This window comes from Coturnix japonica, chromosome 2 (assembly GCF_054131305.1).
Source record: "Coturnix japonica strain WE chromosome 2, WE-NBRP24, whole genome shotgun sequence".
In the NCBI taxonomy this organism is placed as follows: domain Eukaryota; kingdom Metazoa; phylum Chordata; class Aves; order Galliformes; family Phasianidae; genus Coturnix; species Coturnix japonica.
In genome coordinates, this window is record NC_140664.1 from 103,350,933 (window position 1) to 103,370,551 (window position 19,619).

Consider the following 19,619-nt stretch of genomic DNA (forward strand, 5'->3'; position numbering starts at 1 on the left):
GTTTGCTTGCTTAATTTAAAGGAGTGGATGTGGATCCCAGTGAATTAGAGATACGTCAGCTTAGACTGAACTTCTGGAAAAATCTTTGAACAAATAGTATATAAACCAATTCATGATGCCTCAAAGGCACCAGGTGATGAGTACCACACAGCATTGACTAGAAAGAGTAAATGTCACACTGCATCTCCATCTAAATGCAGCTAACTAGGTCTCACAGAGAGGTAAATACTGTATGTTTCAATCAAAGCTTGGTTGTCTCTCATAACATAAAGAGATGGAAGAAATATGACCTAGCTAAAACTGCTATGACATAGGTGCCAAATTGACTGGCACACCCGATTTAAAAATAAAGTTCTCAATGGCTCACCATTAAACTACCTGGTATACTGAGGAGGTTTCCTCATATGTCTCTCCCAGGTCTGTTACTATTCAGCCTTTTCCAAATTATCTTGTCCAGTGGATTATAGAAATCATTTATTAACTGTGAAGAGGATACTAAAGAGGCAAGTGCTGTAAGCACTCTGAATGACTTAAGGCTTGAGAATAATCTTGGCAAATTAAGGAGCAGCTAGGAAAAACTAGACGACAAAATTCAATGCAGACAAATGAAAAGTACTAGCCTTAGGAGGGAATAATGAGCAGCACAAAGAAGAGCACACAGTAAGGAATGCCTGGCTGGCAGCAATGCCTGAGAAGAGAACAACAGAACCAGGGGGCTTCTGAGAATCTCTTAGCAACACCCTCATACAACATATGTTCTCATACAACACCCTCAAAAGTGCAGCTATACTTTAAATATATGTGGTTCTTCATATGGACAAATAAACAAACAGGAGAGGTACACATTCCCACAGAATACAAATGAAATAAACTCTCTTCAGTATTTCAAATGGCCAGACTCAGGCTGACTGACATCCTGTGCCCAGCTCTGAGGTCTTCTGGTTAGAAGTGAACTAATTAGAGAGACCGGTGAAGTGCAATATAATAAGAGACTTGAAACAGATTGCCTCAAAGGAAGGAGTGAAAGGTCCAATGTGTAATCTAAAGGAAGATCAGATAGTTGCACAGCGGTCTTCAAATATATGTTTGCTGCAAAGAAGAAAGGAACAAACTATTCTGCATCCACTGGGAAGCAAGAAAAAGAAGCAATAGGCTCAGATTGCATAAAGGGAGATTTGGGTTAGATATTAGGAAATACTTTTATACAGCAAGAACAGCAAACACTGTTGCAGCCTGCTTGAAGAGCTTGCAGAGCTACCATCACTGGAAGCCTTCAGGCACGAGCAAGCCAAATATCCAGAGACTGGCTTGGGTAGCACTGGTCCTGGCCTGGGGCAGAGGAATGGACCAGATGACCCCCTCACATCCCTTCAAGTTCTGATGCCTGTCAGGACTTTTTTTTTTTCCACAGTAACCTCACTGAAGAGGAAGGAAATTGTAGCCAGCCTTTAAAGAAGCAAAACTTCCAATTCTTTTTATGCCGTGAAGCATTCTGTTAATAAACCCATTTATGTTTACGATCTTTTAATGGTACCACTTATGTCATAAAGATCCATCATTGCAAATACAAATAAATATATCTCTCTGCCCTACAACGTAATAACACAGCAAGAAATCAAACTTTTATAGAATTCTAACTCACTGTCGTATGGCTCCAACTACAATAACATCAAAACAGGCAACAATGTAAAGAATTCCAAACCAACATGTGTGTCTTTCTCAAAGTTTTACCATTCATACTCTTCACAGTCTTATCACTTCACATTTTTTTGTGTTTTGTGAGGAAATCTATGCCTTTTCTTCTATGCTACAGGCAAGGCGAACTGAAAAAAGCTCAGATCACATGATACCATGTTTGTGGTAGCAGTTACAATCAAACATCTGTTGTGGATGGATAAGACAATGAAGGACAGTAAGAACAATCATTCAGCCTGTTTCCACCAGATTCACTCCCTGAACCTTTAGGCTCCTGGCTGAAGCATCTATGATGACATCACAGTGGTCCTAATCATGATCAGCACAGGCAAATAAATTTCTTCCTCCCACAGACTGCGTTTAACTATTTAACATATTTACGGACCAGTTCAAACCCAATTCCACATGCTTTCTTTGTGTTTCCATTTCAGATGGACAACTTTAAGACAAAAGCCTGGTAGATGAAAAGCTGGACATGAGCCAGCAGAGTGCACTTTCAGTCTGGAAGGCCAACTGTGTTCTGGGCTGCATTACAAGAGGAGTGGCCAGCAGGGAGAGGGAGGTAATTGTCCCCCTCTACTCAGCTCCTGTGAGGCCCCATGTGGAGTTCTGTGTCCAGGTCCAGGGCCTCCAGTACAGGAAGGATGTGGAGCTCTTGGTGGGGGTCCAAAGAAGGGTCATTAAGACAGTCAGAAGGTTGGAGCACCTCTCCTATGAAAAAAGGTTGAGGGAACCGGGCTTGCTTAGCTTGGAGAAGACAAGGCTCCAGGGAGACCTCATTGTGGCCTTCCAGTATTTGAAAGGAGTGAATAAGCAGGAGGGAGAACGACTGTTTTCAAGTGTGGATAGTGAAAGGACAAGGGGGAATGGTTTTAAATTAAGACAGAATAGGTTTAGGTTGGATATTAGGAGGAAGTTTTTCACACAGAAGGTGGTGATGCACTGGAACAGGTTGCCTAAGCAGGTTGTGGATGTCCCATCCCTGGAGGCCAGGCTGGATGTGGCTCTGGGCAGCCTGGTCTGGTGGTTGGCGACCCTGCATGTAGCAGGGGGGTTGAAACTAAATGATCATTGTGGTCCTTTTCAACCCAGACACTCTATGACTCAACGAAAAGTTGAAAAAAAATGAGAGTTGACACATCTCCTGTATAGGTCCCCATACCACAGTCTTTCTCCAAAACCAAAACCTCCTGGCTATGCAGCCAGCAGCTAGTACGTCCATCTCCTCCTGGCTCAGAAACTGAAGCACTTGCCTCTGTGGCTCTAAAATGCCAGCTTCCTGCTCTTGGCCTAGTTCATACCTCCCATAGGAATATTCCTCCATAAAACAAAATAACAAACAAAAACAATAAACAAAGCTGTTTCTCACTGTGTTTTTCAAAGTAATATGGACAGCAATGTTATAAAAATTCTGCTTTCACAGGGCACCAAGGAAAAGAAAAGCAAGTCCAGACAAAATATATGTGTGTCATTGTATGGCAATGATGTTTCTGATGATGCCTCATAACCTCTTGGGCTGGTGGAGTTTTCTAAGACTAAAAACAGTAATTTTCCAACCTACTTTTCTCGAGTAGCTAATGAATGCTGCTGCTGGCAGGCAACTTATCAAGGCACATGCTTCTGCAAACATCAAAGATGTCCTTGGTACATCTGGCAGGATTTTGAACCTTCTCACAGTTTGCCCAAAAGACTTTCTTTGCTGCTTCTCTTCAGACTTCATCTTGTCATCAGTGAGATATCTCTGTACAGTGTTTTTACTAACTCCCACAGAAATACGGTCCACAATGTTTGTCTTATCAGAAGAATCCACTTCAATAGATTCTACCAATCCAGAATGATTCTGTATATCACTAGTATAACATTACAGACATTTTAAAGCAGAGGTCCTCACCATATGACTGATTGCTTTTCAGACTAGTAAATGAATAACAATTCCCACCCTAAGATAATTCTACATGTTAACCAATATTTCACAATGCAGATTTAGCTATAAATATACATATGTCAAACATGCTATACTTCACTTAAAAGTTTAAAATAATAATAATAAATTAAGAAATAAATCTATTTGTATCACAAATAATTTCTACTTCCAATAGTGCAGACCAAGATCCTACAGAAACAGAGAAATTAAACCAGGTTTTGCTTGGGAAATTTTTCCCAAAGGTTTCTCATTTTCAAATTGGAAATCAATTTGAATCACTAATGGTATCATTCAAATCAGATGGCACTATGTAGTTAGAAGGTAATTTACTTTTCTGCTGAAGAAACTTGCTACTTGTTCTGACTTGTGATTTTCATTTTGTTTATTAATGAAAAAAAGGAATGAGTAATGTTACTGGAAACACAATGCAAAGCATTGGTATTATTAAATATGTTTGCAATATACTTTACATTATGTTGATTACACTGTTGTAGCTATAGCCTTTGCAATCAAGCCATCGGTCAATCACTTAAATAATAAACTTGCAAGGCAGACTTTTTGCACATACCTTTGCACTGATTTGTGTTTTTGTCAAGAATTGCCTTTGTTGATACAATTTTCCCATACCTAAACAGAAAACAAAAAACAGAAATACATGTTACTGTATTTATATATATAATACAGATCATATATCCAACATACAAAACATTTCAAGAGCAGTAGATCTCCTTGGATGAACGCATGCCTGATACTCCTGGAGATGATCCTTATGCCACTGCAAGTTCAACAAGTATCTCTACAGTTCATTTGGAAGTACTTATCCTCTGCCACAGCCTGTGTACCTCTGGCCACTGCACTGTACCGCTAATGTAAATGTCTGATACAGAGTACATTGTAGGGCATCAGCACTGCTGACAGTTATTCTTTGGTTACTTTAGTTAGGCTTGCTTAAAAATATATATATATATATTTTTTTCATTTTTAGCTGCCAAGCAAAATTTGTTGTAATACGGATGGACTGGATCCAACAACAATGCAGGAGGTATCATCATTTATTTACACGCATGCGTGTGTATATACACTCTAAACTTCTGTTTTAGATAAACAGAAACTTTTGAGATTTATATCCACCTCCCAGGTCTGAGATTAATGCTAAAATTTATTTGAATATATCAGACCTCCCAGAGACAGCACAGCACTGCACCAGTACTTGAATTTGAGTAGCTACAACTGGTTACATTAAGCAGTTAAACAATAAAACAGCTATTTGTCTTCACCTTACAGAGATTTAAACTAAAAATGCCAATTTAATGGTCATCATCATTAATCCCAAGTGAGCGATCATAGAAGAAGGCCATTTATAGATGAATGCAACTCTTCAAGAGAGTCAGGAAATTAATTTTATTCCTCTAGTCACTGTCTTCTCTTGGTCCCTGCTTCACTGATGAGACCTTTCTCCAAAATGTGCCATGAGATATTTTTATTATGTGTTGGTTTTTTTTTGTTGTTTTTTGTTTTTTGTTTTTGTTTTTGTTTTTTTTTAACAGATAGAGCTACTCTGATAGATCAGATTTTGGTCTTGGAAAACTCCATGGTATACAACTTTCACTATTAATGAAGAAGATATTACTATAAAAGACAATAATAAAATTGCATCTTCTAATGGCAAAAACAAAACACTAAATACATTCTTTTACGTGGGTGAAATCGACAGAACATCAACTGTGAACCACCAAAGTGCATTAGACCAATTTTTATTTGATTAATGTTTATTAACAGCAATATAAATTTGGCATTAGTAGTTTCTACCTAAATTCCAGAAACCAAGATATGGAAACCCTGCCACAATTCTCTTCTCTGGCTCAGGACCCATGTCTACTACTGTACAGCAGTGAAAAGATCAAAGATCTGGTAGAGCACTTTACTATGGTCTCTGACCTACAATTCTGTAAATATATGCAGAAAATTGGAATAAAAATAAAAGTAAAGATATTTTTAAAAGGAAGAAATTGAAGGGGGAAAAAAAGAGAGAGAAAAAAAAAAAAGAAAAAAAAAGAAAAAGGCAGATAAAAAGAAAATTTAAAAACAAACATGAAAAAGAAAGTAGAAGTAACCAAAGTGGCAACAGAACCAGCACTTATGGAGAAAATGGGACCTTCGAGTTTCGAACAGGAATCCAATGAAAACTTAAATATCATGAAGGGGAGTGGCACCAACACAAAAGAATGGGGAAAGCCTACATAAATGACTCCTAAATACACTGGTACCAGTAAAGATTTGAGGCAGCTTTGCATCCAAAAGACAAAGTTCTCAGCTGAAGTCTCCACATTAGAGGAAACTTGTTAGTACTCAGCTTTAGATAAAGACTGCCATCTCTCTTTTTCTTGTTTTGCTGGCTGACCAAAGTGAGACTTTCTATTTTCGCTGTTCTTCCTTTCTCTAAGAGCCAGAAAAAGCATTTATCTCCATTTGACTTTCATTTTACGTAGAAAAACACTTTGCGTTGCTTTTCTTCAACTGACTCAAGCACTCTGAAGGACGGCAAACTGACCCAAAAACATTAACAGTTTGTGCAGCCATCTTTCAGGAGACTTTTATTATTATTATTATTATTATTATTATTATTGTTGTTGTTGTTATTATTATTATTACTATTACTATTATTATTATTATTACTGTTAAGAATGGGAAAAAAAAGCTTTCTCCCCACTTTTTTTTTTTTTTTTTTTTTCCTAGCTCTGTAGACAGGCAGGATTTTGTACTCTGAAAGCAGATGCAATCGAATGCACACCTACCACGATGGGTAAACGGACATGTAGTTGTGGGTCTATTATGCTATAGCTGGCTCCACTCCAAGAGCTTACATAACAGGTTTAATGTTAACTGTGAGATCACATGCTTTTCTAACCTCAGGTGTTTTCAGAATTGAGGCCTTTATACTCACTAATGTTCCACTTAGTTTTATAATTCTTCACAGTAATACCTGGAGTTGACTTTGGCCTCAAAGATATTAGGGCACACATCTTAAGCAAGCACGGTCAGATTCTCTGCCAGTATGATTTATGGTTGCTCAGTGGGCCAGTTTACCCAACAGGAAACTTGGCCTGTGCAGTGCATCTTCATTTATTTGATTTATTTATATTTAAAATTGACTACATGAAAAACATGCAAAAACATGCCTATCTTGTATGGCAAAGGACTTCTGACAGATATATGGAAAAAGAATCCAACAAAAATCAGTGGCTAACCCACAACAACCTCAAATAAAACACAACCCCTACCTAAACTTCCGCCAACAAAAACTAACACCCAGCCTCCATTTCAGTTCAGCCACTCCTAATGAATTGACATGTTGTTTCATCCAAGTCACAAAAAAGCTCAAAGTTAACATTTCTTGCCAGCAAAGACAGACATTTGTGGTTGCCCTGCGTTTATTACAGATTTCTCAAAGTTATTTACTGCATACTATGATCCTGCAAGCCCTTAGGTTACACTAGAGATTTCACTCATAGGAGCAATCCTGTTCAGTCCAGAAGATTCCTCCAACACGTAGTTACACGCACACCACCTATGTGTTTGCAAACATAGCCATCTGAGTACTGAGAGGTGCCACAACAACAAATACCACTACAGGCAATTAGCCATATGCAGCCAGTTTAATCAACACTATAAACTCTGAGATCTTCCACAATAAAGTCATTGGAATTAATTTAGACACTATTCTCCTAAATATTTCAAGTAATTATTTCACAGTAATCAGAACATCAGTCCTGATGAAGAACGTTAGCTTGTGTGCTGCATGAAAACAGGAATATATTTTTGCTCCAATAAATGTAGCTATGTTTCTTTCTCGCACATATAGAAAGCGGTACCAAGTTATGCCTCATCTCCAAAGGTGGTGGTTTTCATTAATCTGAGTTTTAATTGTGATTTCCTCCAAGTGAAAGTACCAAAAATATATTCCTCAGTAACACTACCCACAGAAATAAGAATAAAGTGCATCACAGGAGTTAGTACCTTGCTTTCTTATATTTAAGTACAAATTACTATACAATCCAACAGCCTGCACCTCTGCTTCAAGTGTGATTCCATCAACCTAAACAATACTAGGTATAGTTCACCCTCCATGAGAAAACATGATCACTGTTTAATTTCCTCCGAAGTTACAGTGTACAGAGGTATTCTTTTCAAGATTTTGAAAGAAAAATTCTAGTCAGAAAATGATAACTGTGGAGTTTCATTCATCACAATCCCTTACTACCAACCTTTTGAAATAATGACTGAATCATTAAGGATAATCCACTGCAACACAGTATCCAAGAGAATAAATGATATGAATATGAGAAAACTACCTTGAGAAATGTCTACTGAATGTCTGAAACAGAATTTTTCTCCAAAAGATTTCCAGACAGACAATGCATTGGTTTTCATTACATTCCTCCCTAAGTGTTATTTAAACGTGGTTTCATTTAGTTTCTTTTTTTTTTTTTTTTCCCTTTTTTTAATAAAATCCTCTTAATCTCCTGAATCCTGTGATTCTTTCAACAATTTTTCATTTAACAATTTTCATTTAAGACTAGGTGGTTAAATGTATGAGAGAAATCTTGCCTATAAGGAGCAACTGCATAGACCAGAATTCATCTCATTAAAGAAGGGCCTGTGCAGTGAAATGAGGACTAGTTGTCTTCATTGTTCCTCATAATATATGAGGACTGGCAAATAAATTACAAGATGAATAGCTTAAAAAATTTAGGGGGAGATACTTCACCAGAAAGTTAAAGATACGTGTGGAACTCATTGACCACAGAACATGCCATTGCCTCATAGAGAGTGTAGCTCTACAGAAAGCTATTAGGCAACCTCTGGGCTGGTAGGTCTGTCAAAAAACAAACAAATAAACCAAAACACAAAGGTACATTTGTGATCCTGAAAGTCACATACTCCTAGAAGATGGGAGAGGTATAGGGAAAGTACCACTGTATTACATATAGTCTTTTAAGAACCCCAACTCATTGCACCCCACATTTTCTACCTACTCAGCAAACTGGGAAGATGCAGACAATGCAGAATGAACTCCTTAATGTACATCAGAGCTGCAGTACAAATAGACCATTTCAAGAGCTTTCAGGCAAGCCGTCAATCAGCACTTATACTGCAGACAAGGATGACCACTTGTTCCTGGGTTGTTATTTGATAACTGCTGCTAAAATGAAGATTGTTTCTGGAGGAAGCACTTGAGTTGTAAGTGATACCTCCTGCAAGACACGAGAAACACTCCCTTCACCCACACAGATCTGAAACTGATGGAAATTTCCCATCTCACAGCACACAAGAGAGTAAGGCCATTTCTGCTTCTGCCTCCAGGAATGTAGGGGTGCAGAAAAAGGCAAGTGTGTGATTAAAATTAAGAGAAAAATGAGATTCATCTGGGAGTAGGCTCAGGGTGGAGGAGCCAAGCACCATTCACCCTCCTCCTGTGAAGGAGACAAACCAAAGCAGAAAGCTTGCTTGCGGACTGGTACCACAAAAAGCCATCAGGTAGAAGACGGGATGTCGTGGGAGGACAAACTGGCCAGGCCACTCAGGGTTTTCACCTTTTTCATGTTGTTAAAGAAAACAAAAGCATCAGGGAGAAGTCCTTTTATTCTCTCCTTCAAGCTAGTTTTCAAGCTGGCCATGGCTGATCTTGAGACACAAAATGGCCATCAGACCAGACACGCCAAGTTCCTCACCCAGCTTGGTACCACAGGTATGCTGCCCTTCTCCATCTAATCAGGACAGTATGTCACAGACACCTTCTAAACTCTGCTTTTGCCCCTTTCCAGTCGTTGCCTGTGTGTTTTAAATAAATGTGAAACTTGGGATTTCAACCTGAGCAACCTCTTCAAGGAGTTTTTCCTTAGTTAAACCAACGGAGCTTGCCTGCATTTCTGTGCTTTTAGGTAATAATGTATGCCTTTATCTCAGGAGCTTTTGTCCTGGGATGGATTTGACCAGAAGTAATTGGATTTAGATAAGAAACTCCAAGGCTCTTTCATTCTTTTGAATTAATACATAAATAGTGTAACAGTTTTTTTTGCTTAAAAACAGACTCTATTAGGAAAAATTACAGATTTCTGGGGGGAAGGGGGGGGGGAAGGGGGGAGGAAGCCAACATTATGAAAGTCTAAAATACAGAAGGAATTGCTACTGGGTTTCTTGCAAAGATGTTGTTCCTATAATCCCCTTTCTCATATACCTAAGACATCCAAATGCACACAGAAGGGAAGTTCACTGAGAAAAATTCTGTCCATTAACAGAGATCGGGCTTGTCTGTTATAGCTTTTTCCACATATTAATTTAAAGAGAAAAAGAAATTGGAGGGGGGAGGGGGGCAGAGAGCTTAAGACAGAAGTCTCTTTTTATTCATACATATCTGAAATAACTACATTCATCCAATTCAAACCACTTTCTCTTGTCACTGACCAGCTCATTGCTTGGAGGATGGTGGTTGCAGGGAGCCTGCAACTTTTGCCCAAGAAAGTTAAGAGTTTAACCTCTGTCTTCTCCACTTACTTCAGTCTGGCTTTCAAGTTTACAAAAATCATTCCTTTGCAGACTGTAATATAAGTTACCACAGGAATTTAAAATAACAACTTGTCCAAGAGTTTCAATGAAAAAGGGGTGTCTTCCTTAAGTCATTTGGCCGTACATCTGTAATAGCACTGGACTTAGAGAAGATCTCTTAGGGACCTTACTGCTGAATTTTGTTAGGCTCAGAATTGTTTAGCAATTATAAAACACAGGTCATATATTTCTGATCTTAACAACAGAGTTGCATAGGCAGTTTTAAGCAGAAAGTAAAGAATACTGTAGCATAAACTTTCTGGAGCATGCAAGCTGATTAAAAACCTAAAGAATGCAAACATATTCAAGAATATCTTCATGTTGAGAGATTTAGTGCTAAGAAAGAATATAATGTTTTGATTCAGAAATGGATTTATTGGTCACCATCACACCATGTCCACCAAAAATGCATTTTTCAGAAGGAAAAAAAACAAAAACAAAAACAAAAAAATGTCTATGAAGAACTTTAGACAAGGTCTAAGATCTTACCATTCTCAATGAATAAGAGAATTCTCTGAGTTGGAAGAGATGTATAAAAGTCAGCTAGTCTAACTCTTGTGAAATGAACAGGGACACCTACATCTAGATCAACATGCTCAGAGCTTACTCCAGCCTGACCTCGAATGTTTCCGGGGATGGAAACCACATCCACTACATCACTGAGCAACCTATTCCAGTGCCTCAACACCATTACTGTAAAAAATTTATTCCTTACATCCAGTCTAAATCTCCCTTCTTGTAGCTTTAAACCATCTCCCCTTGCCCTGTCAAAGCAGACTGAGCTAAAGAGCCTGTTCCCTTCTTTCTTACAGCCCCCCTTAGATATGGAAAGGCCGCTCTCAGGTCTCCCCAGAACTGTTTCTTTTCCAGGCTGAACAACCTGTTCTGTCACAGGAGCATTCCATTCCTTCGATCATTTGTGTGGCCATGCTCCAGGTGAACTCCAACAGGTCCACATCTCTGTAGTACTGAGGACTCCACATCTGGACACAGTACTCCAGGTGAGACCTCACCAGCACAGAGCAGAGGGGCAGGATCACCTCCTTTCCCCTGTTGGTCACATTTCTTTTGATGCAGTCCAGGATACGGTTGGCTTTCTGGGCTGCAAGGGGACATTGCTGGCTCAGGTCAGCTTGCCATTCACCAGTACCCTCAGATCCTTTTCAGCAGGGCTCTGCTCAAACCTTTTGTCTCGCAACTTGTATTGGTTGTGGGGGTTGCAACAACCCAGGTGCAAGACCTTGGACTTGGATTTGTTGAATCTGCTGGGCAGAACTGCTCTGTGATAGAAGGAAAGAACCTAGTAGGCTGTTTCAGACTATGGTTGCATTTAATTTACATTAAATTGTCAGATTGCATTCAGAAATAATGCTTTTTAGGAGAAGGTGCAAGCACCACTTACTTAGTTCAAATCACACAGCAGTAATACCACCATGGAGCAGCTGTGATCCTTTGATGCTCTTTTTTTCAAAGAATATGGAAAACTTGGTAGTTAAGTTTACTTCTTGTAATATTTCATCAACTTAGAGCGCATAACATTGCAAATAAACCTCTCAAAATGTGTGTAGAAATAGCAAAAGCCAAAATGTCTCTCTGCTTTTAAAATGCTGGCTTTTTTTTTTTTTTTTTTCCCAGTGCCTCTTAAAATTTGTGCTGTTAAAGCACAGAAAGGCATCTTCACTAAAATGATGAAGACGTCTTACATTCAAGTTAGAAAAATATTTACAAGACAATACAGATATTTACCAACAAGCAGAGTCATTATTTCCTAGTCAAACTAATCTTCCTTCACACTGCCTAACATTATATGCACATTCACCTTTCAAAAAACAGTATCATATGAAACTGTACAGTCTCTGGAGAATTACTGTAATTGTTTTCTGTACTGGAGAAATTAAGCCAACCTCAATAGAAGTTAAAGTAAATGAAATTTCAACCAACACTAAATTTCTGGATATATAAAGAACTTGAACTTCCAGATCTATAAGAAGTACATCACTTAGATAGTTCAAACAAAGTGTTTCCCGTAGCTGTTTTCCTTTCCTTGTCAAAATATAATTACTATTATTTTCCTTGCATGTAAATGAAATTAAGTGTCTTGATCCAACACTGGCAGAAATCAAAGTCAGCTTTTTCATTGCCTTCAGTAGGTACAAGCTCAAATCCTATTTGCAGTGCTTATAATAAGGCTACAGATTTGTCACACTCTCGATACCCAGGACAGAATAAAATTCCACTTACTGAAGTGGCATTCTCAATCAAAGCCTGGCATTTTACAGCATTTTGTTTGTGGTGGCTTTTTTTTTTTTTTCCCCGGGTTCATTTCACACAAGACATTTGGCCCTTAGTTGCAGTTTTAATGCTAAACACTGTTTGTTCTGAGTTACTGCTATATATTGCATTCATATTACATCTATATTTTGAATACTGAAGCTATTTAAGATGATTTTAAAATGATTACATTATTGTATATTGTACTTAAATTATAACTCTGACATGTGTATTTTTGCTTTGATAGAAAGCTGTGCTTCTCCCTCACAGTTCTGCCATGACAAATAACCAGTGTTAATAATTAATTAGCAAAATATTTTACAGTTGCTAAATTAAGTATTGAAAACAAAATTCATGCACAAATTAATAACTGTGATTTCATGCAGAACACTTCAGTCCTTCTTCTAGGCCCATCATTAAATCTTCAACTACCAATTATTCCGTATTTGCAAGAATTCAGATGTCTTTAAAAATAAAATACAACTGTTGTTTGCAGACATTCATGAAGAAAATTTAGCAGCACTGTTAAGATGCATTATTCGGAAGACAGCTTGGGGATCTGAAACCCACTGCAGGACAAGATGAGCTTTACCGTAGCCTGTCACAAATGGTAATGCCAGGCATATCCTAATTTTTCACATGGTGGAAAATGCTGTATTTACTACTATTAAGACATCACTCATTTGTGCTGGAAGAAAAAAAATAAGAAGATTTTCAATCCTGAAGAATCTCCTTTATCCAATAATTTAATTATCTCGAATATTGTAAAGCTAAGCCACTCACCCCCAATATATAATTCATATGTGTAGAATTTATTTACTTTGTATTTTCTTGCCTGCTGGGATGTCTTGGATCCGATTTCTCATTCACACTGTTGCTCACTTATGGAGGATTCATTGTTAAATTACAGTTGGTATGAACCAGCATGCCAGCATACCATGATATTAATCTCTAAAGTATTCAATCATTTAACAATACTCTCATTATTCAAGAGAACTCTCAGTTCTATGTTTGTGCAGATTTGCTGACATTTCACTAAAACAATTTGCTCTTACAAGAATTATATGACTGCAATATACTGTAAATATATAGAGAGACATAAAACACTCAATCAGATGGTACCTCTCCAGCAATAGCCAAGAAAAGAAAAGGAATTAAGAAGGAATTAAAAAGTGAAGCAAGAACTCCAGCTATCACCAGGGACCAGGAGCTCACACTGATAACTTAAAGCTAAAGCATTTTATAGAGTTCACACAGAGGCCATTTGAATCAAAAGTGTGAGTGAGACTTCAAGTTCACAGAGCTCCCATTTCACTATTTACAAATGATAAAATTCCAGGTACTTGGGATGTCTTTAGAAACAATGTGGTTCTGATAAGAATCATTTCTTAGGAATTTTTTGCAGAATACAGGCTTTAGGAGCTACATCAAAGAACTACTTCTTTTTCTCCAATATTTCTTATTTTAAACTTTTTGTTTTCAGAGCCGGAATGTAACAGTTAAGTCTGTTTTCCAAAGAGTGAACTGTGACCCAAGTAGGCATTTCCTCTGCCTGAAATTTTCAAGGAGAAACAACAGGAGCACAATTTGGGAATTTTTAAGTACAGAAGAGTACAGAAGTGTACATTATTTGTCCAGAAGTCGGACATGATACTTCTGGTTTTGAATTACTTAGGATTTTATTTAACTTCACAAAGTATATTTTTAAAAGCAAAGATCCTTGGTTCATTTATTTAGGCAACTCTCTAATGTAAAAGCAGGGTGTGAAAATGGATTTCATAAGCTATTTGTCCACGATAATAAGAAATATCCATTCACATCTACAACATCGGGTGCGTATGGAGCCTAGCTGAACTTAAATTGGACAATTCACGTTTATCAAAGTTAAAGCATACTTCTAGACTCACAAATTAATGAGATCTTTTTGACTTGGAAATCCCCCCCTTCCAGTCCTGATACAGTAAACTTTACACAGGACTTGTAAGTGCATGTTCAGTTAGTGAGTACTTTGCTCTCCTCCATGCAATCCCTATAACAATGATGACAATAACTCTAAGAAAACAAATCTGTTCTTGCTGGTAATTTACCAGAACTGCCAGGCAAAAGTCCTAAAGCAGGTATACTTCTTCATTCAAAGTTACATTTCAAGATAAAATCAAGGGGCACAGGAATAGAAAATCGCAGAATTATAGAGGTTGGAAGGGACCTCTAGAGAGTCCATGCCCACAGTTATAGCAGGTGCCTGACAGCAGGTCATAGAAGAAGGTGTCTAGATGGGTCTGGAATATCTCCAAAGGAGATTCCACAATCTCCTTGGGCAGCCTGTCCCAGTGCACTATCACTCTCACAGTAATTAGGACATCTGTAGCTCACTGCCCAATTAGCACTTTGGAGAGCCAATGAGCTTAAAATGAACAAAATGTTACAGTCAACCTAGAACTGCTCACTGGGCCTTGTAGAAGCACGTAATCACCAAGGTTGGAAAAGACACTCAAGATCATCCAGTCCAAGTATCCACCTATCACCAATAGTTCTTACTCAACCATGTCACTCAACACAACGTGCCAGTTTCTTTCACTGGACACCTTGACCACAGGTCTCCTACGGAAGAAAATGCAACAGTGGCAATTGTTGTGCTCTTCTGTGTTTCAGCTTATACTTACAAACAGTCAATATGGATAGGAAGAGGTTAATTGAGCCATGGTGTTCACCCAATATGCTGTACAATCTTTACTCTTTAAAAAGGCATTTGATTGGTCCAGCCAGGATAGAGAACTACGATGAAGATGTGCTCTATCTGCCACCATTCCCTTCTGAAACAGAAACGGACAAATCTAGATGAGGGAGCAAGAATTTAAATACTTTATGATTCTGCTAGGAAATTTTTCCCCAGGAACAGCAAGATTTTGAAAAACAGAGTAAGCATATTTTGAATTTTGACCAGGAACAGTGGATTTGAAAGCAAATTAGTTTCAGTCATGTTTAGAAGCTTTTAGATGCATTCAAATAAACCAATTAAATAAAATATGATCCTGCATCCATATAAAGACACACATGAAGAGCCAAGACCTCATTCTGAGCACTGAGCATACTCGGGGAGAATGAGAACTGTGATTCACTGAGTCAAACCTACGATTCTTTCTGTAACTGGCCAAGGACTACAGTACTGACAGTTCTGGTTGCTCAGCAGTACACCAAGAAATTATGAAATTAGCTTTAGGTATCAAATAATAACTAAGAAATAAATATATCTGAGATATCCTTTTCTTTTGCTTACATATCACAAGCCATTGTGATTCAGGTTGTATTTTCAAGCCTCTCTTTACAGAAAGAAACCTACTTTTTTTTGTTTTGTTTTGTTTTGTTTTGTTTTGTTTTTAATTGAAAGCCGAAATTCCCATCTTATCACATGCCTCAGGATCTAAGGGTTTAAGAAACAAATATTGTACACCTCGCAATAAACTTCTGAGTGTCGGCAACACCAAGGGCAACATCTTCATCAAATATTAGTGAATATCCTCATCTAGGGAAAGAACACTGCTTGGCAGTCGCATGTTCTAGGTCCCTGAAAATATCTCAAACACTGTGGGGGAAGAAGGGAGGAAGGATAACAAAGAAAAAATCCACCCTGCATTTTATTCACAGCTTTATAAAATGAGCTACTGGATTTATGAAAACCCCAGTGCTGGTACCATTCACTTTACTATTGCTATCATACAGGTCAATAACAAGCATGTCCTATATGGATAAATATTTCAGCAACCAAAATATAATCTGCCAAATGTGCTGGGTTTAAAAATGAATGTCGCAAAATTTACAATGATCATCTGTAGTGTCAAGCAGATTACTTTTAGTACAGGCCATCAGAAGCAATGAAAGTAGAAAAACAATGTAAGAGAGACATCCAGTCAATTGTCATGGAGTCAAAGACACACTCTGTGAGAAACAGACATATAGTCTGCAAATGTTTATAAGTATGAGTAAGTTAACTCATATTCCGAACAGTCTTCAACACACACAAGCACACAAGGGCCAAGTAAGTCTAAACCAAACATCTGTAATTTAAGTCCATGTATTTCCTCATCTCTTAAACATCTCACTCATCTACAGCATTTGCACCCATTTCTCCCACTTCCTTTCCCCTTCTGCTGATCTCAGAGGAAGTTCCCAAAAGATCAACATTTTGAACAAGAAGACGAAGCAAAATAAAAGGACTACTACAGCTGTTCATTCCCTAGGTGCCCCTGTCCTTCACTTTCTTTGGGTTTGATCCAGAGACCACTGAGATGAAGGAAAAGACCTATGGGTTCCTCTCTTCTGCAATTTCTGATTGCCATTTAAACGTTCCAGTACATGAAGCATTCCATTTTGTAAGACAATTTCCGAAATTCAAACTGTGGTTTCTTTTTGACTCCCACATTCTCAGGACAACAGCTCCTTTGTTTGAGCTTCAGTGTTTACAAGAATGTTATCTCTGGTTTAGTCTTTAATGTTGAGCAGGGTCAGAAAACGATCATCCTCTTCTCTGAGGTTTAAAGATTTATGTCTGCTTACATTTTTTAAGATGCATACACATAAATATACAAACACACAAACAAGTATAAGTGAATTTACTAGAGTTGTTCTCCAAATGATGTTTAACAACAGCTACAATCTTGTTCCCTTATCTCCCCTGCGACATTTTTTTTTTTTTTTTTTTTTTTTTCAAAATCAGTTATGAGTGAAACAGCAGCATCTTAGGAAAAACAAGCCTTTTGAAGCTTATCTGCAAAAGAAGAGCAAGGTTTAAAAAGTAGGAAAATAGCAAAAAACCATTAAAAGTGTGGGAAAAGACTTGCATAGACACTGGGCCACCCAAAACTGAGAAACACTCAGTGCCACAACCAGGCTTTGTGATTTAGAGAGGAAAAAGTCTGTAAAAGTGGAGAATGAAGCATGCAGGGACACTGTGAGTGACTGAAGGACCTGTTCATACTACAGTCACACAGGTCTTGTTAGACGGCACAGACCTCAGCAAGATTGAACTTAGGCTCAGGTCCCACTGTTTGGGTTTCTTGGCTCTAAAACCAAGAAGCACCTGCAGTGTAGATGTTCCTTCAGGAAGTGAAGTGGACAGCGGTGTTCATCTCTCAATCAGTTCTTTATATTTTTGTTCCATGTAAAAGCATGGAACCAAACCTCTCCTGCGTCTCTCACCCCGGTGCTTCTCCAGATGGCCATTCTCTTTCCTACCCCTAAGATCAGCACATTTCAGATCTGAACAACTTGGACAGCAAAAATAAAAAACAAAAAAGAAAAAAAAAAAAAAGAAAGAAAACAAACCCTTATACAGAAAAGCCTTTCAAGTTTTCACTCACTTCTGAAGTCTTTTTATTTTTTAATCCCTGCTCTGCCAATTTTGTCTTTCCTTCCTCCCCTCCCCTTCAGTGGAAATTTTCTACTCTTTACAAGCCTGGCTCTCTGCAGAAAATTGATTTCCCCTAGGATACAGCCATCCTACTGTTCTATGCATGGTCATTAATGACTGTCCTGTTCACCACAGAGACAGACACGGTGGCACTCCTCCCCAGCTCCTCAGCACAGAAAATGCACAGTGGGAAAATCAGAGCAACCTCTGAGCTTAACCATTCCAAGAGTACCTCATCTCCAGAAAATGCCATACGTAACTTCCAAATAAGCTGCTGGGAGGACAAAATAACTCTTGCTTCTTTCTGTAACTCTGTGTTTACACTGCAGAAGATTTAAATTCTAAAATCTTCCCCAAAAATACAACCATCATGCAGTTTACTCTCCTCCCCGAGCCACACAACAATGAATTCCAAATCAAGGCACATCAGCACTGCAGTGAAAAGTGAGGCTGTAGCTCACATTGGTTTTACTTCGGCACCATCATGAAAGAGTGTTCAAGGGAACAAGGCATTTCCGCACAGCCTTCAAAAACTGCCTGAAAATGTAAGAAACAATCTGAGTGCTGCGCCTTTTGCATTTCTAGCTGCTTTGCAAGCCATGAACTTGCTGGCTTTACCATCTCCAGGAGATCTGCAGTCTCACATTAGACTGTAGTGAAATCCCATCCTTGGAGTGACAGATGATTCTCCCCTTGACTTTTGATTAACTGTTGTGCCAATGGGTGAAATAAAACAATTTTACTCACAGAACAGCTTACGCCTTCACTATAAACATGCTGTAGCTAAACTGCAAATTGACTCATTACCTCATCCTTAACCCATGAGGTCCTTCTAAGAACAACTCATCTCTGCAGGTACACAAAGGAGCACCATAGGCACATAGGAAGATAGGGGTACTTCACATCTTATTCTCATCCATTTCCAACCAAGGATTTTTTAAGTGGTAATACCAATCTTCCTGACCAAGTTGTGTTACTAGTTTCAGAAAAAAAGGAAAAAAAAGGGGAAAAAAGGAAAAAGACAAACAAGCCTCAAGGATGGCTATCGGGTGCTTTTTTAATTATTTCGTTTTTGGGTAATTCAGCTTCTTTTCAGTTACTTTACTTCAAATAAATAACCGTGATGTCTTGAAATCAAAAACTAAGTTCAAGAAACAGCAACAAACATTTTGAACAGCAGCAGCAAGAACCCTCTCAGAGGTGAAAACAGCTAAAGGCGATCCCTAAAAATGCAGGAGTAGGTCTTAGCTACCAAACTTCAGTTTGGACTGAAATAAGTCAACGCAAGTAAAGCCTGGTGTGGCACTTCAGTGATACTGGGAGGGAGTCAAACTGCACAAGCCAAGAAATCCACATTTAAAGCTTACATTGTCCAGCTATGCTCTGTAGATTGTGCCAGGGTTTCTTTATATAATCCTCACTCATGCTGGCTGGTGCTGGCCATGGAAATCCTCCCTGTCCTAGCAGGATGATTCCTTGCTACAGGTTTCACAGAATCACGTGCTCTGTGGAAATTTCCAAACACCTCGGCATAACATGGGTGAGTCCAGGATAAGGTTTCAAGCCTGAACTCTGTAATTTCCTGTCTTTTGCTAGTCTCTGCAGCTCTTTAATGTTATATTAATATCAATTTTGTCTCTGTGATTGAATTACCCACCACTCTCGATGCCAGCGTTAGTGGATCTCTGTAACAGGAGAGCAGGCTACGCTGTATAT

The 19,619-nt window shown here is 38.4% G+C and overlaps 1 protein-coding gene across 23 annotated transcripts in view; it reads right to left on the bottom strand.

Annotated features, from left to right (window-relative positions):
• RBMS3 (RNA binding motif single stranded interacting protein 3) overlaps positions 1 to 19,619 on the bottom strand; it is a 682,345-nt gene that overhangs the window by 305,470 nt on the left and 357,256 nt on the right. For all 23 annotated transcript variants that reach the window (XM_085538329.1, XM_085538326.1, XM_085538323.1 and 20 more), the window contains one exon: positions 4,188 to 4,246. In XM_085538329.1, coding sequence (XP_085394455.1) covers positions 4,188 to 4,246 — 59 coding nt within the window. The remainder of the gene's footprint in view (positions 1 to 4,187; positions 4,247 to 19,619) is intronic.